A 22,665-nucleotide genomic window follows, 5' to 3' on the forward strand; every position below is an offset into this window, starting at 1 on the left:
TAACTACCCCAAAGCACAATATCCTCTCTCTGATCCACCCGCCAATATCTCATTGCCAACACCACCATCCCCCATCCTGCTGATACTCCCAAAAAGATGCTCGTAGTGTCAACACCATGCCACATCACTGCTAGCTGGTTAGATCCTGGCCTGGACTGCAATGCCTCAGCTGGGTAAGCTTCCTAGCCTGGAAGGTCATATAGTTCTATAGAGAGCTCCTTCAAAGATAAGGATTTTTTTTGTCTTAGTTGGTCAGAAAAAGGGTTTCTGCTCCTGATCAGAACATCTGAGTTAATAATAGTTACTATATTATTCCACTTCTGTATGCATAATATTGGCTTCTATCACTGCTACTCATCAACCTGATATTCCAAATATCTTTCAACTAAAAATAAATGCATTTGAACTACATAAAAATAAAAAGTGTTTGGAGAAATTCAGCAGCTCTTGCAGCATCTGTGGAGAGAGAAGCAGAGTTAGTGTTTCAAATCTTTGAATATCAAGGAGATGAAAGATTGTCGGGGATATGCGGGAATGTGGAGTTGAGGTTAAAATCAGATCAGCCTGATCTTACTGAACGGTGGAGCAGGCTCGAAAGTCTGAGTGGCCAACTTTGGTTACTTATTTGTATATTCACACATCTAATATGGCTCCCTTCAGAACAGGACTCGAAAGGTTAACTGTTACTTTCTCCACAGATGCTGCCAGATATGCTGAGTCCCTCCAACACTTCCTGCTTTTATTTCAGATTTCCAGCATCCACAGTATTTTTTAATCTATTAAAAGTATACTTGGATTTAAGAAGATGATTTAAATGAAATAGGCTGGGCTGTTTTCCCTGGAACGTTGGCAGCTGAGGGGTGACCTTATAGAGATTTATAAAATCATGAGAGACATGGATAGGATCAATAGACAAAGGCTTTTCCTGGGGGTGGAGGAGTCCAAAACTAGAGGGCATAGCTATTTAGGGTGAGAGAGGAAAGGTATAAAAAGAGACCTCAGGGGCAACGTTTTCACGCAGAGGGTGGTATGGAATGATCTGCCAAAGGAAATGGTGGAGGCTAGTACAATTGCAACATTTAAAAGGCATTTAGATGGGTATATGAATATGAAGGGTTTGGAGGGATATAGGCTGAGTGCTGGCAGGTGGGATTGGGTTGGGATATCTGATCAACATGCATGAGTTGGACTGAAGGGTCTGCTTCCATGCTGGACATCTCTATGACTCTGTGATTGGCTATTTCTAACAATTGCACTGTTTAATGTAACATCAAATCTGGTAAATTAACAATTACCAGAATTTTTACAAATGTAAGAATAGAATGTGGTTGTAAGATTGTACACTGAGGAAGGGATAAACTTATTTATGCTACACTTAACAGAGTGAACTTGTTTAGAAAATCTGTGGTTTGAGAAATATGCATTAATAGGCTCACCTAAACAAGCACTTATTCTTTGCTGAAAGCATACTGTCAATTTTTTTTTGCTTTGCACTCATCAGGACAGAAGCAAGGATACCAGATTTCAAAGGCAACAAGAAGTTGTATGAGGAAAGGAGTTGCCTGTCTTGATGATGATGATGATGAGTGCAAGATAAAAAGCTTCGACAGCATGCGTCTTTTTAAAGCAATGTTCAAGTTCTGTACCAATTGACTGTATGCATACTAAGTCGTTAATAAGTGTTTTCAATGCAAAAGGGAGATACCATGTAAAAACAGAAAAGAATTTTAAGTGATAAAAGGAAACTGCTCGCAATATTAGCTGGCATGGGGGCTAGCTAGGGAACTTGAATGCTCAGTCATGTGATAGAAACAAAGTCAATGGAGCAGGACATCAGTTTTCCAACAGGAGTTTAGAGACCATGACAGAGAAGAGAAGTTAGGGCGAGTCACAGGATGAGAGCATCCTGTTGATGATTCGTGCCACAGTACATTGCGGGTAGATATCATCTAGAACCTTGATCAAGTGGATGGCACTGTCCCTCATGGTGCTGAACTTCCTGAACGTTGTTGGGGTTGCAACCATCCAGGTAAATGGAGACTACCCTTGACTTTAGTCTGTTACCTTGTTAGACCTAAAGTGACAAGATGTGAACCACCCATTGGTCAGCATCTAAGCTCTAACTTACTCTTGTTGCCACAAGATTGGTATGGCTGGTCCAATTAAGCTTCTAGGCAGCTATGATCCCTGAGGTGTAGTTTTTTGGACAACCGTTTTCTTCAAGATCCTGTAAAGATAGTTGAGCCTTGTCTTGCTCATTATAGTTATAATGTCACTCTTACTTGACTCTATTTGTGGCACTTTTTACAGATATATAATCCTTTATCCGAAATCGTCGGGGCCAGCTGTTTTTAGGAATTTAGCATTTTTTGGATTTTGCAACAAATATAGCGCCCCCTGTAGGATCCAGGGCAGCACCCTGTAATCAAGCATCAATACTGCAGCAAATACTCACACTAAGTGGGATAAATAAAGACTAGAAATACTACTACAGTTTATTTATAGAGTAATATACTGATAAATGAAATTCATAGACCATAAATACTCAACATTCCAAGAAAATGGAAAGTGGGCGGCACGGTGGCACAGTCGTGGGCGGCACGGTGGCACAGTGGTTAGCACTGCTGCCTCACAGCACCAGAGACCCGGGTTCAATTCCCGACTCAGGCGACTGACTGTGTGGAGTTTGCACGTTCTCCCCGTGTCTGCGTGGGTTTCCTCCGGGTGCTCCGGTTTCCTCCCACAGTCACAAAGATGTGCGGGTCAGGTGAATTGGCCATGCTAAATTGCCCGTAGTGTTAGGTAAGGGGTAAATGTAGGGGTATGGGTGGGTTGCGCTTCGGCGGGTCGGTGTGGACTTGTTGGGCCGAAGGGCCTGTTTCCACACTGTAAGTAATCTAAAAAACATTCGGTAAAACTTAAACATACACAGCTTCAGCACTATGGCAGATAACATTTTTAAAGACTTCTTCAAGTGTCATCTGTCTCATTAACATAGGTTTCTGTCTAAATAATCTCTCTTTACTTGAGTAAATTGCCATAATCTCTTGCTCACTGATAAATGAACATACTTCAAGGCCAGCAATTCACTGATCACACATTTTCACCATATTGTGAATGGGGATTTTTTCAATTGTGTTCAGAAAGTCATCATCATCATCATCACTACTATCCTCATGCTTATCTGTATTGAACACCATTTCAGCAATTTTCCCATCACTCAAGGAATGCAAGACAGGTGCATCATTGTCAATGTTCAGCATTTCTTCAATGTCAGCTTCCTGTAATTTATTCACACTTTCATCCGATAAATTTGTGCATAAGTTACAAGGTTTGCTATCATCCTTTTCTCATCAGTGACACAAAATCCTTCAAAGTCTTCATCTGTAGGTTAATTTACATCAAACATCATTGTAGGACACAGTCTGTACCAATCATTTGTTAATGTTGATTTATCAACATCCTTCCAACACTAAATTCTTTCAGGAAGTCTTGGATTCCTACCCGTCTGTTTACTGCAGCAACATACAGTATAGAAATAGTTTTTATATTTGCTCTTCATGGAGTGTAAAGTTCCTTGGTCGCAAGGCTGTAATACAGATGTCACATTAGGGAGCAAGTAAATGCTGAAAGCATTACTTTTCACAAGAAGTTCAGCACAGGAATGTGCAGAGTAGTTGTCCGGAAACAGTAAAATTTTACAGTTTCCTTCCAATCCAGCATGCCTGCAATGAGCCCATGCTGCCGGTACGAAGTGGTTACTGAACCAGTTGGAAAAAATTTCTTGGGTTACCCATGCTTTCTTGTTTACATAATAATGCACAGGTAAATTGTGTACATCTTTCAGACATCTGGGATGTTTGATTTTTCCAATTACTGCCAACTTCACCTTGTGTATGCCTGCAGCGTTGGCGCACCCAAGAATAGTTCACCTGTCCTTAATGTCCTTAAAACCCTCCTTAATGTCCTTAAAACCTGTTCGTGCTCTCTCATCAGCCATTGTTAATGTTTTTCTAGAGACATAGTGCCAGTAGAGAGCTGTTTCATCAGCATTGTAAATTTGTTCAGGACAAAGGCTTTCATCAGATATTATCTTGACAAATTTGTCAATATAATTTTCAGCTGTTTCATGGTCAGTAGAAGCCTTTTCACCACAGATTTTCAGATATTTTACACCTTTACACTTCTTAAATTTCTGTGGTTAACCTTCTGAATATTGACATTCACCTTCAATGGTCAGTTCTTTATGATATTTTCTAGCTTGCTTCATGACCAACAAACCAGTTAGTGGCATCCGTTCATTTCTTCATTGTCGAATCCCACCATCAACACATTTTTTGTCCTATGCAGTGTTTTCCTATTTTTCATTAGTTATGGTCAACACTGTTACCATTAAACTTCAGTAACTTGTCTTTCTGTTTTTTTTAAATCATATGCAGTGGTAGTTCCGACACCATATTCTGCAGTAAGACACCGCACAGCCACACTACAAACAATCTTCTGCAATAAGTCCACTTTCTGCATTATTGACAACGCCAAATGCCTCCTTTTATTTTCATTATTGTTACGCATAGGTGTATCTGCAGCTCTTTTTGGCATTTTCACAGTGAAATTAAACACAATTAAACACAGTGAAAAAATACACAATTGACACTTGCCAGTGCTGCACCATGCTGCCACGTGGGTCGAGTGGGTGTGAACTTTGCACGCAAAACAAACCTTGTTATGCAGGCACGACTGACTCTCTACAGTCCACAAAAAAACCTGCATTAACATATTGTTACCTTTTTTGTAAATGAAATATCAATTAGATACCTAAGTAATTGATTTTCCCTGAAACATTTTAAATAAAATGTAATATTGTCTTATTGTTACAGTGGTCTTATGCACTTGAAAAGCCAAATACAGGAAGTGTATTCAACATTGCTTGGTCAGTTGATGGCACTCAAATAGCTGGAGCTTGTGGTAATGGCCATGTGATCTTTGCCCATATCATTGAACAGCATTGGGAATGGAAGAACTTTGAAATTACATTGACCAAACGAAGATCAATGCAGGTATAGTTCTTTATAAATCAAATCCAAATAATAAAAGGGAGTTCTTTTTGACTTTGAGAGAAATGAATGAATGTGTACTTAAGGAAAAAGCTTTATTTCATTGGTAGCGTTGTAGGGGCAATCTTTTCCACTTCAAAAGCTTTGCATTAAAAAGTTTCAAATAAATGTGTGGGTATTGTGATCCTTGTTTTCCGAATGTTTATTCTATCATAATTCTGTTCTGGATATTTGTTTTAGAGATTTATTTTAATAATGATGTAAAATTGTTTTGCATGCTTTTCATGATAATTTTTATGTAACAGGAATAGAAAAATTACAAAGTAAAAATCATTTTCATAAGTTTTGCACACAATAACTTTGAAATGAACAGAGGGTGAGTTTAGTTATATAGCTGTATCAAAGAAATGCTATCAGGACTGGCATGAAAAACCAAATGCTCTCCTTCTGTGGTGTACGCAAGGGCCAGATTCCAATCATTAATTTTTAAATCTGCAGAGCTCAGGTTTGATTGCAGTTACTTAGCCATAATTTATTAGGGTTTGATGAAGTGAGGTGAGAGGAGGCTCAAATGGAGCATAAACATCAGCATAGGGGCTAATGGCATAGACCTCTGTTGCAGAATTTGTGTCCTTCTTCCTATCATTTCATGATTTAATAAAATGTGAAAAGAAATTAACACCATATAACAATAGATTTGGGGTGGCATGGTGGCTCAGCGGTTAGCACTGCTGCCTCGCATTGCCAGGGACCTGGGTTCAATTCCACCCTCAGTCGATTGTCAATTCTCCCCATGTCTGCGTGGGTTTCCTCTGGGTGCTATAGTTTCCTCATACCTTCCGAAGATGTGCAGTTTAGGTGGATTGGCCATGCTGAATTGTTTATAATGTCTAAGGATGTGCTGGCTAGGTGATTAGCCATGGGAAATGCAGAGTTACAGGGATAGGGTAGCTGGGGGGAATTCAGGTGAGTTGCTGTTTGGAGGGTCAGTGTGGCTTGAGTGGCCTGTTTCCACACTATAGGGACTCTATGATTTTATAACAGCGCTTCATGCCACTTGGGATACTAATCAAAATATGAACAGGCTTATCCAAGGATTTTCTCTTGAGATTCAAAAGGAGTTAAAATACATCTATTGGCTAGGTATTATGTCATTCTCACTGACAGATTGCAGTCCAGCAATTTTGGTTGCCACAGAAATAAATGAGCTAATCAGAAATGCAGCACGATTTGTATTTCTGGCTATTCCCTGCAACTGATTTCTCTTGAGTAGTTTGCTTAGAAGGAGATCCACTGAAAAATGCATCCCCCTGAAGAGACAAAGCCATATGTATGGCCTGGAATTGTCAATGGGACTGAATCTGTGATATAAATGTTCAAAATATAAAATATTTTTGAATTTAATAGTTACTCTATAGATATAAATAAATTGCTCTTCAGAGATTTGCCTCTCCAGTTAACTAAAGTGGCCACAAGAGTGTCTATTCTACAGATAATTTAAAGTTGTGGAAAAGCCAACAAAAATGAAATATTTTTGTGTGGTCATGCTACATCCAGCAGTCAATCTAAGCACATTCACCCTGATTTTAAAAAAGTCACAAGTTACCAAGTATATGCATTTATCAAAATCAAATAAAAATGTTGATCAGTTACAAATTGACCGTATAGTGCTTAATGTAGTTGAAATTGACCACAGCTTCTATTGCATTACAGTCTCCTCCCAACTCTATTTTAATCTTGTGACATTATCATCTTACAACCAGTTGTAAGTCATTCAAACAATTCAGTGATTTCTAATTTGATTTTGGTTTTGTCAGAAACAGATGTGAAACAAAGAATGAATTTACTGAAATATAGGAAAAAGAGTAGGCCTTATGTATTTCAATTTCTCTGTCAATTTTAAGCGTTATGGAAAGAGTCATTATTTTAGTTATTGGAGACACATTCCTTGAAGAACAATACCTTGTAAATAAAGAGTAGGAAAATATGTTTTCAAATAATTAATTTTAATTATGTTTTCTAACAGGTGCGAAATGTGTTGAATGATGCGCTTGATGTTTTAGAATTCCGTGACCGGGTAATAAAGGCGTCACTATCCCATGAGCATTTGGTGGTTGTGACCTCACTGCAGTGTTATGTGTATAGGTTAGTAAAATCTTTTCTTTGAAAATATGCAGCATCCTTTGCCAAGTGGATTTTGGGATATCTTGTCAATTTCATTTCTCTTACAACAAATTTAGACCTTAGTAGTTTTATTATATGATAATAATGTAAAGAAGATGTGTAATTATCTACTTTAATAGAATCAGAGTTATTTTTGGCTCCATTCCTCTTAAAAAAAACACATTAACCCAAATCTTTTAAAGTGAGTTTAACTTTAGTTGGATAAATGTTATTTATCAAATGAGTTACATACTCTGGTTTCTTTACTAATCTCAACCTTGTATATGTATAAATGTATATAGTGTGCATTCCCTGTTTATTGTGTTTTGTTTCAGTACAAAAAATTGGAATACTCCACTGGTGTTTGACTTAAAAGAAGGTACTGTTAGTTTAGTTCTACAGGCAGAGAGGTAAGAGATTAGCATTTATTTATTTATGTAAATATATATTCTAAATTAAATATAACTTTTACATACATAAGCAGGATTTTTATTTGTAGTTTGAATCTCAGTCAATTATGTGAAATGACTCTTCAGAATGTAGAAAAATGCAATTAATATAATGCAAGCAATTAGCTAAACATTGATATGTTATCTTACCAATAAAGGCTTAAATATTACGTAAATTATTTTTGAAATATTTTAATCCTAAAATGATTGGATAGAGTCTTACATTTATGTTATCCCTTAACATTTGATTTGTGATTTAAGAAAATGTTATTTGGTGTTTCATTTTCTCAGAATATTCATAAAGTAACTGGTTGCTGCAGTTTGAATCACAGACAGTGCATTTCTTAGTTCAAATTAACTTTGGGAAAGGACTACAAACATAATCGTTAGGCTATGCTTCTACTCAAGAAAATATGCTTGCCACTGAGAGAAAGGGTTAACTTTTCTCATTTACAGTTAAAGTGTATGGCAAATTAGTTTCTCAACATTACCTCTACAATGGTGCAAGACAAGTCATCTTGCATGATATTCTTCTTTTCAGCTCACAAGTTATGCCAGCAAGATGTTTGATGCTTTACTTGCTGAATCTTGTGATGAGTGAGGTGAAAGTGCTTTCTGCCGCTGGCACCTTTTGGCTTCCACACCTCTGTCACCACATCTAAAGCCCAGCTGCGCACCAATTCAGATGCTGCAATCTAGGAATGGCCTCTCACACTGTACTGCTTATGCCTAAACTTTGAAAATATGGCATAAAAGTAAAACAAGATTGCTCCCTAATTCCTGGAGAATGATGCTGTCTCAATGTTGTCGGGAGGAACTTCCAAGATTTTGATCCAATGACACTGAAAAATTGGTGATATATTTTCAAGACTGAATGATGAGTAGCTTGGAGGGAAACTTTCAGGTGGTGGTGTTCCAATGAGAAGTTGAAGTTCCCTGCACTGATTACATTCTCTATCATAGCCACTTTGAATGCTTCTGTCAAGTGTTGTTCAACATGTAGGAATACTGATTCCTTAGCTAAGGGTAGGGATGGTACATAATAATTAGCAAGAGATTTCCTTCCTCATTTTTGACCTGATGCCATGAGACTAAATGAGGTCTGGAGTCAATGTTGAGGAGTTCAAGGCACTCACTTCTTGTCTGTATACCCCTGGTGGACCTGTCCTATTGGTGAGATATGATGCACCCTGGAATGGTAACAGTGTTGTCTAAGACATGGTGTGTGAGGTATGATGCCATGAGTATAACTATACCAGACTATTATGTGACTAACCTGAAAGACAACTTTCTCAATTATTGCACTGCCTCCCAGATGTTGGTCAGGAGAACTTTGCAGGATGAACAGGGCTGAATTTACCATTGCCATTTTCAGTGCCTAGTTCAATGCTTAGGTGGTCCATCCATTGTCATTCCTTTATCTGAAGTTTTTTTAGCAGTGTGTTACAACTGAGTAGCTTGCTACACCAATTCAGAGGGCATTTAAGCATCAGCTACGTTGTTGTTGGTCTTGAGTCACATCAGGTGAGGGCTGCAGAATTCCTTCTCTAAAGGCTTTTTTGAACCAGGTGGTCTTTATGTCAATGCACAGTCATTAGATGTTTAATTGCAGATGTTATAGAATTCCAATTTCATCACCTATCATGGTAGGATTAAAACCCAGGTACCTGGAACATGTCCTTGATCTTTGGAGTGCCAACTCAGCGACAGTAAGAATACATCATTCCCTCTATCCTTCATATTCCTTTTTGTATTACTGTCCAGGAGCCCCAATGATCTTTTAGTCTCACCAGTTTTGGTTGAGCCCCTGAACATAACAATCAATATACCCCCTTTATCTCTAGAGCTCAAAACTCTGGAGATTCCTACTCCCTTGTTGCCCTAAACCATCCCCATGAGAGTTCAGAGTAACCACAACCTGCTTCAAACCCAACTTTGAGAACTCTCAGAACCCTCCCATTCATTGTGAGCTCCCATTCTAGCAACTGCATGGGCCCCTAACACAGTTCCCATTCCCTCAGTGACAAGTACAAAATAACCCATCTAGGCTTGGGAATCCCTTGTTCAAAATGCCATGGACTGCTGATTATTATTGGGCAACATGGATTCACGTATTCTGGTAGAGCATTGTTTGTGACCAACCTCTGGACTGTAATCAGACAATCCCCTTGACTTCTCCCTAAGCACTCTTCTCATATGACTCTCACACTCAAGTGTAGCACATGCAATGTGTTTTGCAAGTGAGCTGCTGGCACCTGCTGCCGCTACGATGTTGATATTGCACTGTGGCATACATGGAAATGTCCAACTCTTGAATGACTGACACATTTGCTCATCTATGCACCCCCTCCTTCCTCTTCTACATTGAAAAACACCCTAAATGGCAACCTGAATCTCAGCACACAAGAACTTGTGTGATTGAGAAAAAGCCACATCACCCACAAATGCTAAATGCCTCCAAGTAAGACCCAAAGTCAATTTGCACTGAAAAGCAAGTGAAAACTCATAAGATGCCTATCTGCATGTCAGCACAAAACCATCCTATCTGGATCCATGAGCTGCCTGGCTGACCCCAAGCACAAAATGACTTGACAAAGAAACCTGCAAATTCCAGATTTCCCTCACCTCCAGAAACTGAGAGTAAGCTTGATCCTGTTATGAGGCTGACACTTTACGGGTACTGAGTTGCGTGGATGAAGGATTGAGGAGAACAGTAGCCATACACTATGCATGGACCTCGTGCTGAAGAAGCTGTTCCGTGTAAAGAGAAGGTAGAAGTCCAGCACAGGCATTCCACGAGATGCAATGGACAATGAGAGACCAGTGGAGAAAGTGAGGTCTGCAGATGCTGGAGATCAGAGCTGAAAATGTGTTGCTGGAAAAGCGCAGTAGGACAGGCAGCATCCAAGGAACAGGAGATTCGACGTTTCGGGCATAAGCCAGGGCTCCTGTCGAATCTCCAGTTCCTTGAATGAGAGACCAGTCACCGGATATCTACTCTGATTTACCTGCTAAGTTTTAGCACTGTTAAGGTTCATGTGGAAGAGAGGAGAATTGGAAATGCAACATTAAGATGGTGAATTGAGGCACTAATAGGCACAAATGCATGTAAGTAATTCGGTCATTCAAGGGTAGGATTCGAAGCTTTGCATTTAAGGCTTGAAGGGAAGATTGAACAAGTTATTTTTGTTGTTAAGAATAAGTTTTTGTTCATTCTCACCCTATTTAGTCACTTTCCTAGCCATGACTCTCACTGCATCAGGTTGTGGAAATTTCTACCCAGAGAATCTAATGAGAAAGCAGCTTACAAAATGGTAGAATTAACAAAACATCTTTAAAAACTTAATTGTGGCATGCTGTAACTCATTAGCCCTAATTTATAGTTTGGCTGAAAACATCAATTAGATGTTACTTTTCAAAATGCCCAAACCTTCTGTAACTTTATTTATCGCATTCAATTCAAAGATGTGAAAATGATAAAAAAAATGAAAATTGTTTTGTATTTTCATATATTTAATGTTAAGAAATTTCAAATAATTCTGATTGTTTTCACTAACCTCTTCAATGTGTATTTATTTGTTCAGACATTTTCTGCTGCTTGACGGAGCAGGGATTTATTTGTATTCGTATGAGGGTCGCCTTATTTCTTCTCCAAAGTTTCCAGGGATGAGAACTGACATACTGAGCTCACAGACCATCTCACTGAGCAATGATACAATTGCAGTGAGAGATAAGACTGATGATAAAGGTATTATGGAAAAGTTCCTATTTTGGCTTAGAAATGCCAACTTACTTGATTCCATTATTGTTTTGCACAAACATAATGCATTATACAGCATTAGTCTTTTATGTAGCATGTGTACATGCAAAATGTGGTCCCATCCCCAATTCGCATACCATAAATTATACAAAACTAAGGAATCTAAATATTCTGCAGTTATGTAGTCAAAATAGATTTTTATGCAAAGTCAAAGTTTTACAACTGATGAATATTGTAGAACATGGAAATTTTTCTTTCCCCTTTGAAACTATCTGTGCTGTTAGGTGGCACGGTGGCTCAATGGTTAGCACTGCTGCCTCATAATGCCAGGGACTCAGGTTTGATTCCAACCTTGGATGACTGTCTGTGTGGAGTTTGCATATTCTCCCCGTATTTCCTCCCACAGTCCAGTGATGTGCACGTTATGTGGATTGGCTCTGCTAAATTGCACATAGTGTCCTGAGATATGCAGGATAAGTGGATTAGCCAAGGTAAATGTGGGGTTATAGGGAAAGGGTGGGTATGGGAGGAATGTTCTTTGAAGGATCTGTGTGGACTCAATGGGTTGAATGGCCTGCTTCTACACTTTTGGGGATTCTATGAGCTTGGAGGAAGTGAGGACTGCAGATGCTGAAAAGTCAGAGTTCAAAAGTGTGGAGCTGGAAAAAGCACACCAGGTCAGACAGCGTTCAAGGAGCAGGAGACTCAACGTTTTGGCATAGGCCTTTCATTAGGAATGTGGAGGAGTGAAGGGGGCTCAGAGATAAATAGGGGGGTGGGGGTGGAGCTGTAGGGAAGGTAGGTGGGATGGCAGTAGGTGGATCCAGGTGGGGAAGGGGTGATTGTGATAGGTTGGTGGGAAAGGTGGTGTAGATAGGTGAGAAAGAAGATGGACAGGTAGGTCAGGTCAAGAGGGCGGTGGCTAGTTGGAGGGTTGGATCTGGGATGAGGTGGGGAGGGATAGGTGGGGGATGAGATTTGGAAACTGTTGAGGTCAGTGTTGATGCTTAGTTTTGGCTTAGGGTCTTCCTCCACCGCCAAGTCAAAGACACCCGCCAACTGAAGGAAGAACACCTCATCTTCTGCCTCGGAAACCTACAACTACACAGCATCAACATTGACCTCAACAGTTTCCAAATCTCCCCAACCCTACCACCTCATCCCAGATCCAACCCTCCAACTCGGAATGCCCTCTTGACCTGACCTACCTGCCCATCTTCCTTCACACCTATCCACTCCACTTTCCCCACCAACCAATCACAATTACCCCCCCCGACCTGCATTCCACTTACCTTCCCCACAGCCCCACTGCCAGCCTCCTACTTATCTCTTATACTCTTCCCCTTCCACATTCCAAGATTTAGAATAATGTCTTTACTTCCTTTATTTGTGTGATTTTTAAGCCTCATTAACCCAGTTAAATTGAGTGTCTCTTTAATCACTATGCATTTAATATTTTCCTTATCACTGGGGTTTCAGCTTGTATGATTGATGTTCTGCAATTACTCTTCCTTCTTTCATTTTAGCAACTATTTTAGAGAGTGGAACTATGTCTAGAAATATCCTTTTCTTCACTAAGATTATAAATATATAAGAATATTCTCCTTTATAGGTCAAAGGAACAAATCAATCAGTTAAGATGCATAACTAGGCATCTACACCGGCAAAGTATACTACAGAGTGAAGATATGGCAGCAACACCTATGATTCTAGCATTTCATCATATTTTGGGAATATAATAAGTTAAAATAGAAAATTTACAGCCATGACAATGAACATACTATGTGCCCATAAATTTGAGTAGGGTTATAATGTTAAGTAGTGAAAGATTTTTGCAACTGATGAATGAATCAGGAACAAAATGTTGTGATTAGAATTAGTACTGAAAGCCTAAAGGAAGATGGTAGAATGTAAGACAGTAAGAAGTAGCAGCAGGAGTTGGCCAGTTTGTTCCTTGAGCCCGTTGTGCCATTCAGTAAGATAATTGCTGATCTGATCTTGGCCTTAAATCCATTTTCCTGTCTTTGCCACATTAATCTTCACTCTGTAATTCAAAGACAAACAACCTAATTAGGCCTTGAATGTATGTAATATTTGAGTGTACAATGCTTCTTAAAGTTGAGAATTCCAAAAATTCATGATGAAAATATTCCTTCGTACCTGTTCCAAGTGTTGTTCACTGTCTGACCCAGGGATCTCTCCTCCAATCTTTGAAACATAAAGGTCAAGTCCCCACCCTGCTCCCACCCAAATATTCCTGGGATTAGGACAGCACTGGATTAAGTCCAGAGCAAAGGTTTCCTTGTAAAATAGAAAAGTAAAAGTTTTCCCGACTTGAACTAAATTGAAAATCCGGTGACTCTGGAAAAACAACAAATGAACAAACAAAAATGGCATTTCTTGACTCTGCCCCATCAACTACTCTTGACGAGGGACACCAAGGGGTCAAAATGTGGAATAAATATTTCTTGAAAAAATAATAGCACCTATGGCTCTTCCAGGAGGCCAAAACTTCAAACAAAGTTAAAGTAAGACAGCCCTGTTCTTGGGGCACCAACCCGAAACAAATACAACTCAAAGGCAAAATGGAAACAAAAAGATTTACTAAATCAAAATATTATTGTTCAGGTTTATGATGCCTCCAGTCCCCATGGCACCCATTGGTCACGAAAGCCTTGACTGGTGAGCACCATGTGCACCCACTCCAGGGACACCCGAACACAGCAGGGACCTCTCCTCATCCACTTCTCTAGTTGCTGTATACTATCTTTCTCACAAGCCACCTCTCCACTGCTCTTCTAGGTACTATTGACAGCTTGGATCAGAGTTCACCTCTCAACATTGTCTAGTTTTCTCTTAAATGAAGCAATCCTCACTGCCTTGATCACTTTGATAACAACTGACTATGTAAAGAAATGTCCTTTAACCTCTATACTTGGTCTCAGTCACAATTTTCCTTTGATGATCCTTCATCCCAAGCAAAAGAAATCAGCCTAAAAAATCTATTTTTGACCTTTTTACAATGCCATTAAAGCTTCATAATGATAGGCCTACAAGCCAGGGAGGAACATGCCCCAATTTGCAATTTATTTATGAAAACTAGTTTTATTTTCCAATAGAAATTTTATGGAATTTTGAATTGATCAAATAAATGTTACCAATTTTCCTTTGGAGGAAAATCTGGTTTGCATTATTCAACAAAGTTTCAGCTTACTAGGTTATTATTCAACACTGTTTACAGGGTTTACAGGATAAGGTATATGGGTAAATTTTACTTTGGCAACCTGTGACTAGTGGAGTACCACAAGGATCAGTGCGAATGCTTGGCTACTTAAACTCAAGATTAATCACTGCTGAAAAGAGACTGCATGTAATGTATCTAAGTTTACCGATGATGCAAAGCCTGTTGGGAGTATGAGCTGTGAAGAGGACATAAAATAGGCTGCAAACAGAAATATACCGATTAAGTGAATTATTAAAAAGACACTTTATATGGACTTAAGTTGCAGGACTTAAGTTTTAAAGGATTGTGGAAATAGCTTTTTATCAAATTTTGTGCAAGTATCTGGAATGGTTTCTTTAAAAGAAGAGGTGTCTGTGTGTGATTAGTGGCTTGACTGTTCATGCCAGAGCAAAAGACTCCAGAACATTCTAAGCTCTATCTTTTTGCCTTCAGTAACCCTATGACCAAAATGCTTTTTTTTTTCAGGAAGCAAATGAATCTATTTTTTCACCTTTAATTCATCTATGTATGTTAAGCATGTATGGTATCTTCATTGAATAAATTTGCTTTGTATGGTAACCATTAAATTGTGTTTAATAAGGAACCTGGTTGATAGATCTTGTTGTAGACAAGATATAGAAAATACTTATTTGACCATCTTGGTAACATTTTTCTGTTATTTGTTTACCCGTGGGGTAGTGAAACTGGAACAACAGTGTACTTCTCTAGCCTTAGTCATAACATAAAAGTGTAGGCTCACAGTGACATATCCAATCAGCACTAATAATTGTAAAGAATTAAAGGAAATAAAAGGTTTCTTGTGCATTATTAAATCAAAGTGATTTCGCCAGTTTCTAAGACTACTCTGGCAAAGGAAGATTTATCCTCAAATAATTTTTAAAGAATAACTGAGGTTAGGCGAATTAAATTGGCTTAGAAGTTAGGGTTACAGTTAAAACTACTGCTTAAGAAAGCACATATAATTGAAGTAATAACACAACATTGGACATTGAAAGATCAACAATGCAAAGCAGATGGTGAGACTATTGAGTTAGCGAGCATTCAATTACAGATGGAGCAGCTTGAAATAGAAAAGGAAGTGGAAATTTTTAAAAAACTTGAACTTGAGGGAAAAGGTGGCGAATGAGTATTTCGGAACTTGGAAAAAGTAAGTGAAAGAGCATTTCAGATAAAGGCCTTTTACTCTGGGGAATATTCTTACAATGGATGATATAAGTTTAATACAACATCCAGCAGGATGCAGTTTAAATTTGTGGAAAATCTATGAAAGGAGCACTGAGGCATTTTTCTTCTTTTATTGAAAAGATAACTAAAATGATGAGATGACCTAAAGAAAACTAGTCATTGCTCGTGCAAAAGAGGCTGATTGGAAGAGTGTATAAAGTTTTGTGCCATGCTTTCTGAGCAAGTTTCTGTAGATTATCAGGTGTCAACAAAGCTTATTCTTGGTGCATTGAGTATTTTGTTCCTGATACTCATAGGTAGAAGTTTTGGAATATCTGTAAGCAAGCTGTACAAACTTGTAAAGAGTTTGAGAGGGTAAAATAACTTGGAGTATTAGATGTGGGCATTAAAATAGAGGCTAATTATGTGACCCTTTGGGAAGTAATCCTCTTGGAAGAAATTAAAAATTCACTCCCTCCATGCGGAGCGAACTCACGTAGAAAACCTGAAGGTTGTGACATCAAGATAGGCAGCTGAGCTAGCTGACAATTAAGATCTGATCCACAAATCCAAACCTTTTTTCTATTCAAACCCCAGAAAGATAGAAGGTAAAACAAAGGTAAGTAGACACGGTTGGAAAGAGACAGATTTCCTCCTCAGGCCAAAACGGAAAGTGCTGCAAATAAACATGATATCTGATGGCCCACATTTTACCATTGTCACAATATGAGACACGTTTATGCAGATTGCTGGAAGCTGCGGAGTAGATCTGGGGAAAGTACCAAAAGTCAGTTAACCCAGTTGGCTAGACGTCAAGTTTGTAATGTAGAGTGATGCCAACAGCTTGTGTTCAGTTACCACACTGGTTAAGGTTACACTGAAGGACTCTTATTCTCAGCCTGAGGCATGGTGACCCTCAGGTTAAACTATCACCAGTCATCTGTCTCAAATGAGAGAACAGCCCCATGGTCTGGTAAGATTATGGTAGCTGTATTTTACCTTTACTCCCAGGGAATAATTTTTCAGGATCAAAGGTTGCAGCTTCTGCAGTAATAACAGAAAAACCAAGTGAAGCAAAGTGAAGGAAACAGAGACTTTTCAGGAAAGGGCTCCTGGGATTTTTTTCTTCATGCACAGTGATGCAAGCAGAAGCTAAATAAATCCTATCATTAGAGATCAGATTGGTTCCAAAGTCAAATATTTGGTTATCTGGTGCTTTCTTTGGGGATTTGGATAATCCAAAGGAAAAGCATAATAAGGCTTCTTCGACAAAGTTCAGCAAGCAGTCCAGAATTATATAAGGTATCCCAATTGACTCAAACTGAAGTTGAAACTGAAAACATTCGAGAATGCTGCAACATGAGAAATGGGACTTTGATGAGAAAATGGAGATCTCCTCACAAACCAGTGATAAAGAGTAAATGGTGGATTAACTGATCATGGTACCACCCAAATATCACCAAGAAAGATTAAAATATGTTATGTTCACTGGAAGCTACAGTGCAAATCAGGGTACAGAGGGCTATAGCAGAGAAAAAAAGCCTTGACGGTAAGCACAACAAAGCAGTTTGTAGCTCTGAAATTCTGATGGGTGGAATGTGGGAGCATAGAGCATATTTTTACTGGCCATGTCTTTACAAAGGTTTACTGCAGTTTTATAAAATGTGCCACAACTGTCAGATGATGGGAAAAACATGTCAAACGCCCAATTGACCCCTTTAATTCCCATACCAGTTTTTGAGGAACGATTAATAGGGCATTGGTGGATTTTGTTGGACCCCTACAAAAAACAAAATTAGGACGTCATTATATCTTTGCTATCACGGATATGGCTGCTCAATTCCCAGAGGCCATACTCTTAAGAACAATCACTGCTGAAGTGGTGCCATGGAAGTTAGCCCAGTTTTTACTTGGTAGTTTGAATGGAAATCTGGTGAGATCAAGACTTCAATATCATGTCTATTTTTCAAGAGATTATGTGTAGTCAGGATACAACAGAGTTTAAGTCTTCAACATACTGTTCACTGATGCAAGGTGATAAACAGGGCATATATATTCCCATTACATGGATACTTGAAGTTATTTTGTTTGCCACTCAGGATTTACCTAATGAGTCCTTTTAGAGTCGTAGACTCACAGAGATGTACAGCATGGAAACAGACCCTTCGGTCCAACCCGTCCATGTCAAGCAGATTCGCATGTCCCATCTGCCAGCACCCGGCCCATATCCCTCCAAATCTTTCCTATTCATATACCCATCCAAATGTCTCTTAAATTGGTTGGCACAGTGGTTAGCACTGCTGCCTCACAGCGCCAGAGACCTGGGTTCAATTCCTGCCTCAGGCAACTGTCTGTGTAGAGTTTGCACATTCTCTCAGTGTCTGCATGGGTTTCCGCCGGGTCCTCTGGTTTCTTCCCACAATCCAAAAAAGTGCAAGTTAGGTGAATTGGCCATGCTAAATTGCCCATAGTATTAGGTGAAGGGGTAAATGTAGGGGAATGGGTCTGGGTGGGTTGCTCTTCGGAGGGTCGGTGTGGACTTGTTGGGCCAAAGGGCCTGTTTCCACACTGTAAGTAATCTAATCTAATCTAAAAAAATATGTTTCATTTGTACCAGCCTCTACCATTTCCTCTGGCAGCTCATTCCATTCCCGTACCTCCCTCTGTGTGAAAAAGTTACCCCATAAGTCTCTTTTATATATTTCCCCTCTCACCCTAAACCTATGCCCTCTATTTCTGGACTCCCTGACACCAGAGAAAAGATTTTGCCTATTTACCCTATCCATGCCCCTCATAATTTTGTAAACCTCTATAAGGTCACCCCTCAGCCTCCGACGTTCCAGAGAAAATAGCCCCAGCCTGTTCAGCCTCTCCCTATAGCTCAAATCCTCCAAACCTGGCAACATTCTTGTAAGTCTTTTCTCAACCCTTTCAAGTTTCACAACATCTTTCCGATAGGAAGGAGACCAGAATTGAATGCAGTATTCCAGCAGTGGCCTAACCAATGTCCTGTACAGCCGCAACATGACTTCCCAACTCCTGTCCTCAATATTCTGACCAATAAAGGAAAGCATACCAAACACCTTCTTCGCTATCCTACCTGCCTGCAACTCCACTTTCAAGGAGCTATGAACTTGCACTCCAAGTTCTCTTTGTTCAGCAACACTCCCTAGGAGTTTACCATTAAGCGTATGCGTCCTGCTAAGATTGGCTTTCCCAAAATGCAGCACCTCACATTTATCTAAATTAAACTCCATCTGCCACTTCTCAGCCCATTGACCCACCTGATCATGATCCCATTGTAATTTGAGGTAACTTTCTTTGCTGTCCACTACACCTCCAATTTTGGTGTCATCTGCAAATTTACTAACGATACCTCTTATGCTCACATCCAAATCATTTATATAAATGACGAAAAGAAGTAAGCTCAGCACCGATCCTAATGCACCCCACTGATCACAGGCCTCCAGTCTGAAAAACAATCCTCCACCATCACCTCTGTCTTCTACTCTTGACCCAATTCTGTATTCAAATGGCTAGTTCTCCCTGTATTCCATGACATCTAACCTTGCTAACCAGTCTCCAATGTGGAAACTTGTCGAACCCCTTATTGAAGTTCATATAGATCACATCTACCACTCTGCCCTCATCAATCCTCTTTGTTACTTCTTCGATAACTCAATCAAGGTTGTGAGACATGATTTCCCACGCACAAAATCATGTTGACTATCCATAATCAGTCCTTGCCTTTCCAAATACATGTACATCCTGTCCCTCAGGATTCCCTCCAACAACTTGCCCACCACCGACGTCAGGTTCACTGGTCTGTAGTTCCTGGCCTGTCCTTACCACCTCTCTTAAACAGTGGCACCACGTTTGCCAACCTCCAGTCCTCCGACACTTCACCTGTGACTATCGATAATACAAATATCTCAGCAAGAGGCCCAGCAATCACGTCCCTAGCTTCCCACAAAGTTCGAGGGTACACCTGATCAGGTCCTGGGGATTTATCCACTTTTATGCATTCCAAGACATCCAGCACTTCCTCCTCTGAAATATGGACATTTTTCAAGGTGTCACCATCTATTTCCCTACATTCTATATCTTCCATGTCTTTTTCCACAGTAAATACTGATGCAAAATACACGTTTAATATCTCCCTCATTTCCTACGGCTCCACACAAAGGCCGCCTTGCTGATCTTTGGGGGCCCTATTCTCTCCCTAATTACCTTTTTGCCCTTAATGTATTTGTCAAAACCCTTTGGATTCTCCTTAATTCTATTTCCCAAAGCTACCTCGTGTCCCCTTTTTGCCCTCCTGATTTCTCTGTTAAGTATATTCCTACTGCCTTTATACCCTTCAAAGGATTTATTCGATCTATGGTGGCTATATTCCTGACATATGCTTCCTTCTTTTGCTTAACCAAAGCCTCAATTTTTTTTAGTCATCCAGCATTCCCTATACCTACCAGTCTTTCCTTTCACTCTAAACAGGAATATACTGTCTCTGGACTATCATTTTCTCATTTCAGAAGGCTTCCCATTTTCCAGTTGTCCCTTAACCTGCAAATATCTGCCCCCAATCAGCTTTTGAAAGTTCTTGCCTCATACCGTCAAATTTGGCCTTTCTCTAATTTAGAACATTAACTTTTACATCTTGTCTATCCTGTTCCATCACTATCTTAAAACTAATAGAATTATGGTCGCTAGCCCCAAAGTGCTCTCTCACTAACACCTCAGTTACCTGCCCTGCCTTATTTCCCAAGTTTAGGTCAGGTTTTGCATCTTGTTGGTACATCCGCATATTTTCTTGTACACACTTAACAAATTCCTCTCCATCTAAACCCTTAACACTATGGCAGTCCCAGGCTGTGTTTGGAAAGTTAAAATCTCCTACTGTAACCACCCTATTATTCTTACAGATAACTGAGATCTTACAAATTCGTTTCTCAATTTCCCTCTGACTATTAACTTATTTCTCAGTTCCCAGATAACTTTCCTGGATATATTTCTGGGAATATCCTCCCTCAGTGCAGCGTTAATGCTATCTTATCAAAAACATCACTCCCTCTCCTCTCTTGCCTCCCTTTCTGACCTTCCTGTAGCATTTGTATCCTGGAACATTAAGCTGCCAGTCCTGTCCATCCCTGAGCCATGTTTCTATAATTGCTATGATATCCCAGTCCCATATTCATAACCATGCCCTGAGTTCATCTGCCTTCCCTGTCGCCCCCTTGCATTGAAATAATTGCAGTTTAATTTATCACACCTACCTTGTTCTCTGCTTTGTCCCTGCCTGCCCTGACTGTTTGACTCGCTTCTGTTCTCAACTGTACCAGTCTCAGATTGATCTTTTTCCTCATTATCTCCCTGGGTCCTACCCCCACCCACCCACCTTACTATTTTAAATCCTCCCAAGCAGCTCTAGCAAATTTCCCTACCAGTATATATTTTCTCCTTACATTTTAGGTGCAAACAGTCCTTCTGGTACAGGTCATTTCTACCCCAAAAGAGCTTCCAATGATCCAAAAATGTGAATCCTTCTCAAATACACCAGCTCCTCAGCCGTGCATTCATCTGTTCTATCCTCCTATCCCTACCCTCACTAGCTCATAGTGCCGGGAGTAATCCAGATGTTACTACTCTCGAGGACCTCTGTTTTAAATTCCTGTCTAACTCTCTGTAATTTCCCTTCAGAATCTCAACCTTTTCCCTTCCTATGTTGTTGTTTCCAATGTGTACAATGACCTCCTGCTGGCCCCTCTCCCCCTTGAGAACATTCTCACCCTCTCTGAGACATCCTTGATCCTGGCACCAGAGAAGCAACACACCATTCTGATTTTCCACTGCTGGCCACAGAAACATCTGTCTGTACCTTGGACTAGAGAGTCCCTTAACACAATCGACCTCTTGGAACCCGACGCATCCCTCATTGTATTACAGCTAGTATCAATACCAGAAACTTGACTATTCATGCTACATTCCCCTCAGAATTCATCACCCCCTGCATTTTCCAAAACAGCATACTTGTTTGAAATTGGGATAACCACAGAAGACTCCTGCACTACCTACCTACCTCTCTTCCCTTTCCTGGAGTCAACCCATCTATGTGACTGTATCTGCGACTTTTACCCCTTCCCATAACTGCCATCCATCACAATCCTTTGCTCTTGTAAATTTCTCATTGCCTCCGTGTCTCCAACCAATCCATTCCATCTGATAGGATTCGCAACCAACAGCATTTATAGCAGATATAATCCTCAGTAACCCATAAACTCTCCCTAAACTCCCACATCTGACAAGAAGAGCATATCACTCTACCAAAGGCCATTTTTTGCTCCTTTACAATCTACAGACCCAGAAAATAGCACCATCTTATTCCTCTACAAAACACTGCTCCACATTAAGTTAATAGTTATGGCTTATATTTTAAGTTTAATCAAGAGACATATCTCAATAAAACATATTATAAAGAAAAAAAAAACTCACTAAGGCCACACTTAAATATTCACTTATCTGTTTCTGTGATGTGACTTCTCCCAAACAGCTTCCTCCAAGATTAGTTGTGAATTTCAATGCTTGTTAATTTTCCCAGATGCACTCTTGATAGCGATACATGAATTCAAACAGCTAAGGCAGTAACTGTGCAGGTACACTGCTGTGTCAGTTTCTTTCTCTCTCTCTCTCTCCCCCCTGCACTGACCTCACCATGTGCATCCTTTGTCTGTTCCTCTCCCTTTATTTGCAAAGGAAAGTTTCTTCTTTTATTATCCTGTAATATATCTATGGTATATAATGTATAATATATTTATCCTTGCAAGTACATTAATT

General features: G+C 39.7%; 1 protein-coding gene across 6 annotated transcripts in view; it reads left to right on the forward strand.

Moving 5' to 3' along the window:
* ift80 (intraflagellar transport 80 homolog (Chlamydomonas)) overlaps positions 1 to 22,665 on the forward strand; it is a 240,378-nt gene that overhangs the window by 168,485 nt on the left and 49,228 nt on the right. For all 6 annotated transcript variants that reach the window (XM_060834188.1, XM_060834191.1, XM_060834192.1 and 3 more), the window contains exons 9-12: positions 4,878 to 5,057; positions 7,081 to 7,199; positions 7,553 to 7,627; positions 11,251 to 11,414. In XM_060834188.1, the coding sequence (XP_060690171.1) occupies positions 4,878 to 5,057; positions 7,081 to 7,199; positions 7,553 to 7,627; positions 11,251 to 11,414 (538 nt within the window). The remainder of the gene's footprint in view (positions 1 to 4,877; positions 5,058 to 7,080; positions 7,200 to 7,552; positions 7,628 to 11,250; positions 11,415 to 22,665) is intronic.

This window comes from Hemiscyllium ocellatum, chromosome 13, assembly GCF_020745735.1.
Source record: "Hemiscyllium ocellatum isolate sHemOce1 chromosome 13, sHemOce1.pat.X.cur, whole genome shotgun sequence".
NCBI lineage: Eukaryota > Metazoa > Chordata > Chondrichthyes > Orectolobiformes > Hemiscylliidae > Hemiscyllium > Hemiscyllium ocellatum.